The 12,299-nt window shown below is 37.2% G+C and overlaps 1 protein-coding gene across 1 annotated transcript in view; it reads right to left on the bottom strand.

Annotated features, from left to right (window-relative positions):
* The window catches only part of RXFP1 (relaxin family peptide receptor 1), a 127,331-nt gene that overhangs the window by 57,248 nt on the left and 57,784 nt on the right, over nt 1-12,299 (bottom strand). The window contains 3 exon segments of the mRNA XM_079153950.1: nt 822-927; nt 2,515-2,583; nt 4,969-5,067. Of these exon segments, the coding sequence (XP_079010076.1) occupies nt 822-927; nt 2,515-2,583; nt 4,969-5,067 (274 nt within the window).

The raw sequence follows: 12,299 nt of genomic DNA, 5'->3' as shown, positions 1-12,299 counted from the left end.
TTTATTATGAGAATGATCTTCTGTACACATGTAAGTTTGAATAGTTAGGAAAAAAAACAATGTCAATATCTCTGATTCAAAATGTGATTTGGAAGTGCGAATTTAGATATAAAATTCAGGGAATATTTATCGAACTTATTTTGCTTGGTTTTATTTGTATCTGAGAGTGTATTAAAACTTATGCCCAATAAATTCTAAAAGAACTCTTTGAATAAGTTGCAAGTAAAAATTCTATGCAGAAGCCAGATGTGCTGGCTAATGCCTATAATCCCAGCAGTTTGGGAGGTTGAGGCAGGAGGACTGCAAGTTCCAGACCAGTCTCAGCAAATTACTGAGGCCCTATGCAACTTAGCGAGATCCTGTCTCAAAAAAAACAAAAACAACAACAACAAAAAAAACGTGGGGATGTGACTGAGTGGTTAAGCACTCCTGGGTTCAATCCCTGATACAAAAAACAAAAACAAAACAAAACAAAAAACTTCTATGTAAGAGGAAGGTTCTATTAACGATTTAATAAGTGACTTTTAAAAAAAAATAGCACATGCAGTTGATGACATCTTTCATTTAGATAAAATATGGTGATTTTAAACACTTCATGGGATTGTTATAAGGGATTAAAATATGTTGGGATAATTTAAGGTGGAATCTTAATTTAATCTTGCATTTAATAAATGCAAAATGAATACAAACAATCAAAACGGATCTAGGAAACAGTGACATATTTGAAGAAAATGATTTTTAATAATGACACTGTCTTAAATATGAAACAATTTTATAGGTACTGTTCTGGCTGTAAGGATGAGTCATTCTTTTCTACTTACATTATAGTCACATTTGAAGAAACTGATGGAACGGCTCGTAAATTGGCTTCATCACAGTCAAGCTCTAGACCACCGCAAAAACAATACTTGGGCGCAGAACCAAGCACTGAACGGAGAGGAAGTGGTAAGAAATGATGAAAGTTGGGGACCAGGAAAAGGAGCGCAATGAAAAGACAGAAATGAAAAGCTATGAGAATATTACTTAGTACAAAAGTATGGCTTGCCTTACCTAAGCAATTTGGGCAATGCTTTAAATTAAGGTTCCAAAGTTTACTCTCAATTTAACTTAAAAAGGATGCTACATTAGCATTTGGAAACATACACATTTACCAACCCATCCATTTTTAAGAAACAGCATGAGGCTCTTTTCTATTTATTGCAAAATAATGAAATCATATGCTTCTATGTCACCCAAGGTGTGTGATGGGGTTCGATGTTCATGTGAAAGCTTCAGTTTAAGATGAAGTATTTATTAATAGCATTATCAAAACTTTTTATAGGACTAAGTCATTTTTAACTGACAAGGAAGAGGAGAATTTTTTTTTTCTGAAAAATTCAGGAGTTTTTCAATGGATTTTTTAAAAAAGAATATTCTTTGGTCTATATAGGGATGATGGATCTCTAAAACTTCATTTATGGGAGAAGATATTTTTTCGGCAAAGTCTATTTTTACTCTTGTTGGTGTTGGCAAGAGAGAGAATGGAATGCACCCCTTTGGCCATCTTGTGGGGCTGGAGTCTTAATGATGTGATTCAATATATCTGAAGTCTATTAGAGCTTCATAATGATGTTTTCATTATTGTTCAGTGTAATCGATATAGTCTGAATCCTGCTGTGATGGGGAATGGACAATTATTGAGAGCAATGAAGAATACTTCCCCTATACGTTTACTCTCAGACTCTTAAACTATATGGCAGGGGCTACAAACTCCAATATCTATCAGAATCAGGCAAAGTCAGTATAGACCGTGTCTGGGTGTCCAAATGGATCAACCTCTCCTAATGGTTGCCAAATTACAATAGAAATGAGTGCAGCTAAAGCTACCAACATCCACAAAGATGCCAGAAATACATAATTGTTTTATATATAATTACCCATTTAAAAATGAGAATAGTTAATTTAAAACATCCTGGACAAAAAAAACAAAACAAAAAAAAAGAAAACAAAAAAAAACAACAACAACAACAACAAAAAACAAAAACAAAAAACAAAAACCAAAAACTTTCTATGAGAATTTTCTGCTTGCAAACTTCCAGTTTCTGATCCTTGCAGTAAAGCTTCCAGAGAGTAGGCAATTGTCTCAAGGGTGAAGCAGAGGCTCCTGTGAAGAATTAGCACAGCTGGCTACAGGCCTCGAGTTAGGAAAGGGCCCATTTACTCAGGTGTGAGTGGTGGCAGGTGTTCCTCCTCTCCTCCCAAGAAACTGCAGAGACTTCTTTCCAAGATTACAGGAGATTAGGATTATAACCCAGTTACGCGGACAGATTTATGTATCGGTTGAGAATTCTTATTAAACAGTTTTATTAAACAGTCGAAGAACCCATTTTGCCATGGATTGCTAAGTTAAAGTCCTGTCAATTGTGTGAGTGCATGTTTACGTTGTGAGGGTGGAATGGGCAAGGCTGGGGAGGAAGATGAAGGTCCCGAGATTGAGAGAACAGAAGGGCAGAAAAAGAAATCAATGAAACCAACATTCATCCAGTGTTTCTTCCACATGTATAGACTGAATTAAGATAATCCATATCCTAAGTATAGGGTTACCTGTAATAGGGCAAAATGAAACAATAACACATAAATATTAAATGACAAGGAATAAGTAGATTCTGTCACTTAAAAAGATAACATTACATATTTTATTTCCAAAGAGCTTATAACTGATTATGCAAAAATGCTAATTGAAAATTTGATAAAACTGATTTGTACAGGAAGTTATTTGAAAATTTATTTCAACAAAATTAAAAAAATAAAAGTAATGTACCAGCAAATGATGATGATAGCCTCTGAGTGGTAAAATTGAGGTTGGTAAAATTTTTTTTCCAAATCTTTCAGATTTAAACTTAGACAATGTATTGGTTCATCATGGATACTATTATTTTCCATGATATTGATCTTGAGAAATGATTTTTAAAATGTGGGTTCCTTACATTCTTTCATCTAACCAAAGTGATTATAAGCCATATTCAGTTTAATTTCCAATAAGCCCCTCTAACAATCTGATTTAAAGAAAGTGGCACAATTAGGAACCTTAATTCAAGTTTCACCCCCAGATTTTATTCATCACATTCCCTTTTTATACTGTGTTCAAGTCTGAAAAAGGTATTTAATTATTAATTGCAATTCCCCAAATTGCCTCAAGAGGACTCTAATGAAAAATTATGCATTTGCTCTTTATTAAGTACTGATGAAAAAAATTACCTCTGTATTTTTCGATCCATCATTTCTTGTGTAGTTTAATTTCTCTTACGTAATTACACTTGTGGCAAATTTTCTTCCAGAGTGCAAGATCAGCTAAAAACTTACTTCTCTTGCTGACTTGGTCTGTTTATCTCCATTTGGGTTTGCTTTACCAATGAGACTATGTGAATTATATAACCCATTATTTTTCCTCTTTGACCTAATGACTACAAAATTCAGAACTAAACTTCGTGTGTGGTTGCTGAGCTTTCTTTCAGGGAGGATTTAGTTATACTTTAATTGTAAGTTGCTGAAAATTCTCCCAGGAATAACATGAGATATAAAAAGATTCTATTAAAATGTAAGAAATGAAAACAAAACAATAAAAGAAAAAATACATTTACGATAACATGGCTTAATTCATCATCATTACTTTTTGGCATTATAGTAGCTGCTAAATTATATATACCTGCTAACTCTTTTCTTTGCTAAAATCTCGTAGCTTAGCTGGGCACAGTGGTGTACTCCCCAACAACTCAGGAGGCTGAAGCAGGACAATGGCAAATTTGAGGCTAGCTGCAGCAATTTTCTGAGGCTCTAAAAGATTTAGCAAGACCCTTTCTCAAAGGCTTGTGCTGTTGCTTAGTGGTAAAAGTATCCCTGGGTTCAATCTCCCAAACAAAAAACATGCAAAAACAAAACAAAACAAAAAAAAAAAACAAAAAAAACAAAAAAAAACTTTTAGCTTTTTGATGATGAAATTATTTGTTTTCTATCCTTTTGGAGGCAGACTCAGGGAAGCTAACTAAGGTAGAGACTCACAGGAGGAAGGTATATCTCCTTTAGTTGGGGACTATTAGTTGTTTATCAATATCATTTGGGGAGTGAAGACAAAAAATATTGAGAATTTGAAAAACTAGGCTTTAGAATTTGTGGAACACCTCCCACCGTTGCTCTCTGCTCCCTATGCTAGGGACTGAACTCAGGGATGCTCTACCACCGAGTAGACACCCTAGTTCTTTTTATTTTTATTTTATTTTGAGTCAAAGTCTGGTCAAGTTGCCAAGGGGTCTTGAACTTTTCATCCTCTTGCTTCAGCTTCCTCAGTTTCTGGGATTAAGAGAATCTGCCACCTAGTTCAACCCTGCTCCTTAACTAAGGTTTTGAAAACCTGGGGTAAAATTGCAGATCTAAGGCATAGACCTACATTTTTGTAATTTATTAAATGAGAAAAAATTATTAAAAGAAATTATTTTCGTGATATAAAGTATTATAGAATCAGTCCTTAAGTTTATACCCTTCTACATTCTCTCCAGTGCTTTTGTGAGTTTTTGAAATATTGACTAAACAGAAGTTATAATTAATAGGTTTTCCTAGCTCTGAAATATAACTTAGGCTCCAGAAAATTTTTCACTAGTAACCACTAAAATCAAATAGCTTCTTTGCTTTTCCATTTTCTGTTTCCTTTGCATCAGAATTTACAGTGAATGTGAAAGGAAACTTATGTAAAATAGCAACCCTAATTGACATAAATTTTACTCACAATACCTGACATGATTGATGATATACATACTTATGATTCCATGAGTTATATAAAAACAAAATCCCCAAACTGTATCTCTAATAAAGTTTGCAACCAGAAAATTGCAACTAACTTTTTTCGTAAAATGATCCATTGAATCCAACTTTTAAAAACTTCATGTCTTATTAAGAACTTATGGAAAAGCAGACTCAGTTACTCTGATTACTTACAGCATTCAGGTGTTTTTGTCTCAAAGGGATATGAAGAGGTCATTTTATAGTAGTTGCCAAAATATTGGTCAAGTTGCAGAGACCATCCATTGTTGTCTCCTGAGGGTGTGGGGTGGGAAGAACAGGAAATTAAGAACAAAACAGAACAGATAAATTCTGGTGTGTTGGGGGGAAAATGGGTCCTTTAAAATAAGCAAGTGAGTCTCAAACTTAGCAAGATGAACAACATCTAGAAACCTACAAATGTGAATTTCTGTATTCCAAATGGGGGCCTGGGATGGGCCCCCATACCAGAATATGGTACACTGCTCTTAACATTTTAATTATGTTTCCTTAAATCTTCTTCAATCATTAAAACTGATATGGGAGATATATATGGATGGCCAAAATGATTATATTAAAAAAACAAATAAAACACAATCCATGTGATTTCTCTCTTGTGGTCCTCCTCCTCCTTCTCCACCACCACCTCCTCCTCTTCCTCCTCCTCCTCCTCCCCTTCTTCTGCTTTTTAAATAACTTGATTTTCAAAGTGATTATTCTCTGGCTGCTCATATATATATATATATATATATATATATATTTTAACTAGGCTGCTATATCACTTAAAATAATTAAAATATTCATGTGGTAAGAAGCTATATTTTGGATTTAGAATGACCTCCACAGGCCCCTGTTAAAGGCTTTGTCTCCAGCATGTCTCTACTGTGAGGTGAAGATGAAGTCTTTAGGCGGTGGGATCTGGTGGGAGGTCTTTAGATCATTGGGGTGTACCCTCAAAGGGGCTTGTGTAGCTCCAGGCTCTTTTGCTCTCTCATCTGTTTTTTTCTTCCTTTACCGTTGACTCCTGCCATGATGTACTGTGCTATCACAGACCCAAAGCAATGAGGTCAACTGGTCATGGACTGAAACCTCTGAAACTGTGAGCTAAAATGTGTGTTTCCTCTTTTTAAGTTGATTTATCTCAGGTATTTGTTATAATAACTGAAAGCTAACTAACAGGAAGCTACGGGGGGGGGGAAGATAATTTTTTTGTAAAGAAAATTCTTCATGATCTTTTAATTATTTTTAAACATAGGAACAATTAAACCAATCATGTGATGAAATGGACTAGTGAATGGGGATGTAGGAGCAGCTTCTATGAAGATCTTTGTGTCTGGAACAAGCCTTTAGCTTCCTGGTGGGAATTTGAATGTGATCCTCTGTAGAGCTTTTAAATTTTTTACCCAAATGCCATGACTTTTTTTTGGTATCGGGGATGGAATCTTAATCAGAAGCACATACACCTCTTTGTTAAAAAATTTTGAGACAGGGTCTCACTAAATTGTTTAGGACCTCACTAAGTTACTAAAGCTGGTTTTGAACTTGTGATCCTCATGCCTTGGGCTCCCAAGCTGCTGTGATTACAGGTGTGAACCACTGTGCCTTCCTTCTATGACTCTTTAAGACTGCCTAAACATAAAGACAGAAGGAGAGAGGAGGGGGGAGGAGGGAGGGAGGGAGGGAGAGAGAGAGGGAAAATAAGTTTGTCTTATTTATGCAATATTGAATCTGGCACTGTTTTTATAAATAATTTCTTTTTTTATTTTTTTTAATTTATTTATTTGTTTTTTTTTATTTTATTGTAAACAAATGGGATACATGTTGCCTCTCTGTTTGTACATGGCGCAAAGGCATACCATTTGTGTAATCATAAATCCACATACAGTAATGTTGTTTGATTCATTCTGTTATTTTTTCCCTTCCCCCCACCCCTCCCATCCCTCTTTACCCTCTATACAGTACTTTCTTCCTCCATACTTGCCCCCCTCCCTAACCCTAACTCTAACCCTAACATTAACCCTTCCCTCCCCCCCTTTATGTGTCATCCTCCACTTATTAACGATATCATTCGTCCCTTGGCTTTTTGAGATTGGCTTATCTCACTTAGCATGATATTCTCCAATTTCATCCATTTGCCTGCAAATGCCATAATTTTGTCATTCTTTATGGCTGAGTAATATTCCATTGTGTATATATACCACAGTTTCTTTATCCACTCATCAATTGAAGGGCATCTAGGTTGGTTCCATAGTCTGGCTATTGTGAATTGAGCAGCTATGAACATTGATGTGGCTGTATCTCTGTAGTATGCTGATTTTAGATCCTTTGGGTATAGGCCAAGGAGTGGGATAGCTGGGTCAAATGGAGGGTCCATTCCAAGTTTTCTAAGGAATCTCCACACTGCTTTCCAGAGTGGCTGCACTAATTTGCAGCCCCACCAGCAATGTATGAGTGTACCTTTCTCCCCACATCCTCGCCAACACCTGTTGCTTGTATTTTTGATAATCGCCATTCTAATTGGGGTGAGATGGAATCTTAGGGTGGTTTTGATTTGCATTTCTCTTATTACTAGAGATGTTGAACATTTTTTCATATGTTTATTGATTGCTTGTAGATCTTCTTCTGTGAAGTGTCTGTTCATTTCCTTAGCCCATTTGTCGATTGGATTATTTGTATTGTTGGTGTAGAGTTTTTTGAGTTCTTTATAGATTCTGGAGATTAGTGCTCTATCTGAAGTATGATTGGCAAAGATATTCTCCCACTCTGTAGGCTCTTTCTTCACATTACTGATAGTTTCCTTTGCTGAGAGAAAGCTTTTTAGTTTGATTTCTCTTATATACAATACGGTAGAGTTATTGGCCTTATACCCACCCAGATCTCTCTTTTTGCTGCAGTTTTTGAGGAAAAATACAGAACATTCTAGAAACACAACATCCTGCGATAGGAAGGAATTGCCTGAAACAGCCCAGTCCTTTTTCCTGTCCCTCATAGGGAGTGTTGACACCTCGAGTTAGGGAGGAACTTCCTGGGACAGTCCAGGCTTTGTTCCTCCCTTCCCTGGAAGCAGGATGTCCTTCAAAGCTTTTCCCAGGGAGTCAGGTTGCCCCCGGGGTTATAACCACAGCAGCTGCCTCTCAGGGTCCCTCAGCTGTGGTACATGTAGGGCAAGTGTAGTCAGCAATCCAAACCATGGGCGGCTTTCTTAAGTCTTAGGGGCCCAGCTCATTATGTACCTCAGGCTTCTTTTGTCCCTTGCTACCTATCCGTATGTAGGAAATTAGCCCCATGTAACATGTGTATGTGTTTTATCTTCTTGGACTCAGGTAAGTTGGTAACTAGCACACACGAAATCTGCTTTGAACCATTTTTTATAATTCATACCTGAGGCTTGAGTTCAGATTTTACAACCTGTTTAGTTGCCTGAATTTGATAAAACTGAATTCATTATATCCATGATTTCAACTTTGATCAGCAGATTTTCATGTCTCTAGTCCACACTTTTTCTACTGCATAACATATACACACTTTACCTCAGGTACCTCGAACATAATATTTCCAGAATGGAACTCATTATCTTTTCCCATATAAATTTGTTACTCCCTAGATTATCTGGATTTGTGAATAGTCCTCACAATCTGTCAAACTGCCCAAATCAGAAAGGTTAAATTTATCAGAGTATGTTTATACTTATGAATTGCAGGATTTTCTTCTTTTTGCAGGTTTTTTTTTTTCTTATTTTTCTACTGCTCATTGAAATCTCCACCTCCATGAAAATCACATTTGGGAAAGTGAAGGAATCTCAACATAAATGCTATTTACACTTGTAAAATTAAATGTCTTTTTAGAAGTCCTACTAAAAGTGAAAAATTGGAAGGTAGATGATTTTAACAGTTCAATTACAATCTTCTTCCTTTAGCATTTCTCACAGATTTCAACTTTCACTTTTTTTTTTTTTTTTTTTTTTTTTTTTACTACGGATGATCTCTAAATAAAAACAGCAAAGTAGTGTGATATCTCAATTCAGAGGGAAATGCTGGATGGGCCTCAAGTTAACCAACCATAGACTTCAGCGCGGGTCTCCTAAAGGCCACCATTAATGAGGTAGACAAAGGATAACATCCAAGAAAATAGCAACTACCAGCCATTGAACACCCAGGAACCAGTTCAAGGTGCCTGACTCCTAATATGTGGATGATATCTTAGACTGAGAAACAGGAGGAGGAGGAGGAGGACATTTAAAAGACTGAGCATAGATAGCCAGATAGAAACTAATTTCTTGAGACTGTGGTGAATTTTCTGGGTTAGTTCTTCCTCCATTCTACCTTTAGTTAATGATGCTTTCTTCTTTGGAAGTTGTTAAATCTATATTATTCACATTCAAAACAAACAGTGTTCTTGTTATTGATAAACTTCTACAAATTGGAGGCAGTCGCATGAGACTGGAAGTTTGTAAAGGCATGCTTCCTCCATACACAGTGGCATTGGGGGTAGTTACTGCTGCCTACCCAGCCTCGGGGCTCCAGATCCATAGTGCACAGATTTGACAAGCAAATGGCAGCCACAACCAGTGCTTCTTGATCTTGAACTTGCAACTACAGTGGGGTGATCCTCATCTCAGACTCCTGCTTCTGCAGCCATTAAAATGATGCTATGAATGTCATTCTCTGCCTGAAATCCATTTTTTTTTTTTTTTTTTTTCTTAAGTATCCTCTCTCTTCCAATCTGGGGTGTTTTCTTTTTTGTTCCTTCTGGAAGGGGTTGCAGATAACAGACTTTGAAGGAATACTGGGTGGGTTATCTGACTTGGTTGGTTTTGAAGATAATGACAATCTTGTGACCATTAGAAAATGGAACTTTTTGGGGAAGGAGACCCTATGCCCCTTGCAAACCTTCACCAGACTAAAGGTCAAGTGTTCCTAGACAAATTGTCCTGTTCACAGGTCAAGGGGCCCCAGCCTGAGCGCCCATCACCTCTCTGGAGCCAGAGCTTCTTCTCCAAATTCCCGTGGTACTGTCCATACTGTGTACCTTTCGTGCAGTGACTATCTCAGTCAAAGTTCTCTAACCTCTGTGGCAACAGAGTGTGCTGCCCACTCCTGCCCATCCGTGCACCTCCAGGATTTTAAAGTTCTTAGATTTTAATAAAATTTCTATCCTGACTCTAAATAAATAAATAAATAAGTAAGTAAGTAAAAGGAAATGGCACACAGTGACAAAAACAGTCATTTCAATGATTTAAATGATCACTTATAGGTTCCTGGAATGATGTGAAGTTTAGACTTTGGTCAAGTGGTTTGTGTGATTAATCATTAGAATAAAAATGAGAAATTGCAGGGGCTGGGGTTGTAGCTCAGTGGAGAGCACTTGCCTAGCATGTGTGAGGCCCTGGGTTTGATTCTCAGCACAGCATATATAAATAAATAAAGTCAAGTCCATTGACAACTAGAAAAATATTTAAAAAATGAGAAATTGGAAGGGTTGTAAGATGGGGTGACTAAGAAGATAGCTCTGGAGGATTAAAGAAAGAAAATGATAAGCACAGGTTTTTACATTATCAGCTTCAAAAAGTGCAGAGAACCAGGGAACTTCCATGATGACTCTAAGATTATCTTTTATCTTCCATGGCCTTAGGTCAGGATGCATGCAGCTGCAAATCACATAGAATCTGATCCAAGAAGTCGCTATGTTATAATGTAAGTTGAGTTCATGTTTTGCCATATTTTAAAAGTGAACATTAGAGGACTAATTTAGAAAAGACCCTTTGAATTTCATGGGTGGATTGTGTACTCAGTTGAATTTGAGAACTCTAAATTCTGGTCCCTCTGAACCTCCCTTGCTAGCAGAAGGAACTCCCTTTTGTTGTTTGATGAAGTTAGATGTGGTTTGTTTGAAAACATCCTAATTCCTTTATTTGAGGTAAATAACTCACCAGCTTTCCTCAGGCCCTTTCATTATTACCATGTTTCTTTGCTTCCTAATCAATTATAACCAGACTCAGATCCTAGCATCCCCCAGAAGATAAGAACAAGTTGTACTTGATTTTTCTATTCTATATATGCAGAAACCTAAGGAATTTGTGAGAGAATGGTTTATAGGAGTGCTAGACCAGGAGGCAGGAATATAAATAACTCTAGATCCAGCACAACTAATTAACATCTCATAGTGTTTCTGGATTGAATATGCTGGCTCAAGACTAATTTGCTGGATTGGGGACTGAAATCAAACCAGTGTTGGTGCTATAGTTTGGATCTTAAATGTCCTGCAAAGGCTGGACCTCTAGCTTGGCAATGTTGGCAAGTGGTGGGATGTTGGAGAGGGTGGGCCTATTGGCAGGAAGTTAGGGAGAAGGAGGTGTGTCCTTGAAAGAGATGGTGGGACCCTGGTCCCTTTCCCTCTCTCTCACTTTCCAATCATGAAGTGAGTGATTTCACTCTGCTACGTGTTCCCTGCTATGATGTTCTTCTTTGCCACAGGCTCCAAAGCAACAGGGCCAACTAATCTACTGAAACCTCCCAAGCTGTGAGCCCAAATAACCAGTTTTCTCTTTATAAGTTGATTATGGGATGCTGACTAACACAGCTGGCTTGGGATAAATGGAGTTGAGAGGTAAATGTATGTGTATACTGAGGCACTAAGTGGGTAGATTATGCAGGACACTGCCATTGAATTGTACACCTGCCGTGGGCCCTAGGTGAAATATACTACAGATTGACTCACCTAACCTCCATATGACTCCCCTCCTATGGAGCAGAGACTGAAAAGTTTTACCATTAAGTGCCAAGTTTTCAATTCTGCAAATATTTTAATGAAGTTGACACAGGTGCATTAAAATAAGTTGGAAATCATACTCTTGGGCTTATGTATTATTATTATAATTATTATACAGTAATTATATATGTAAATGTTATATAATAATTTTTTATAGGTCTTTCACATCTGGGACAAAGGGACAAAAGAGATTAAAACAGCATTTCACATTTTCTACATAGTCAGGATTTGAGAAACATTGACACATATTTTGTTTGGCAGAAGACCTTGGGAGGTACAAGGTCATTTTCTTGCTGCCGTGTCTCAGAGATGCTTCCAGAAGCAACTGTGGCAGTGGCAAGGCATTGCAGGTAATACCCTGCAAAGGAGTCCAGAGGCATTTGTATTGGGACTGGCAGGGGTGGTGGCAACTGTATCTCAGCTTCTGGGTCATATCTGTGGTGCTGTGCTCTTGGGTTTAATCACTGATGGGGACCTTGCTGACTTCTCCCCAGCCCTTTACAGAATTTTGTAATAACTATGTAATTCTTGTTTAATATGCCCAGAGTAGTTTCTATCACTTGCATTAAACCCAGACAGAGACAGGGACACATTGAATTACTGCATTAAAATTTGTTTTAAATATGGACATTTAGTTAATTTTTGGGAGCTCAGGTGGGATCTCTAAAAGGAGAATGAGGTAGTGCATTTTCTTCTGAACCCACGAATTTCAGTGTGATTCAGTTTCATGATCCCAAGAC

This window comes from Sciurus vulgaris, assembly GCF_902686455.1.
Source record: "Sciurus vulgaris genome assembly, chromosome: 9".
NCBI lineage: Eukaryota > Metazoa > Chordata > Mammalia > Rodentia > Sciuridae > Sciurus > Sciurus vulgaris.
This window is presented reverse-complemented; position numbering and strand designations above follow the sequence as displayed.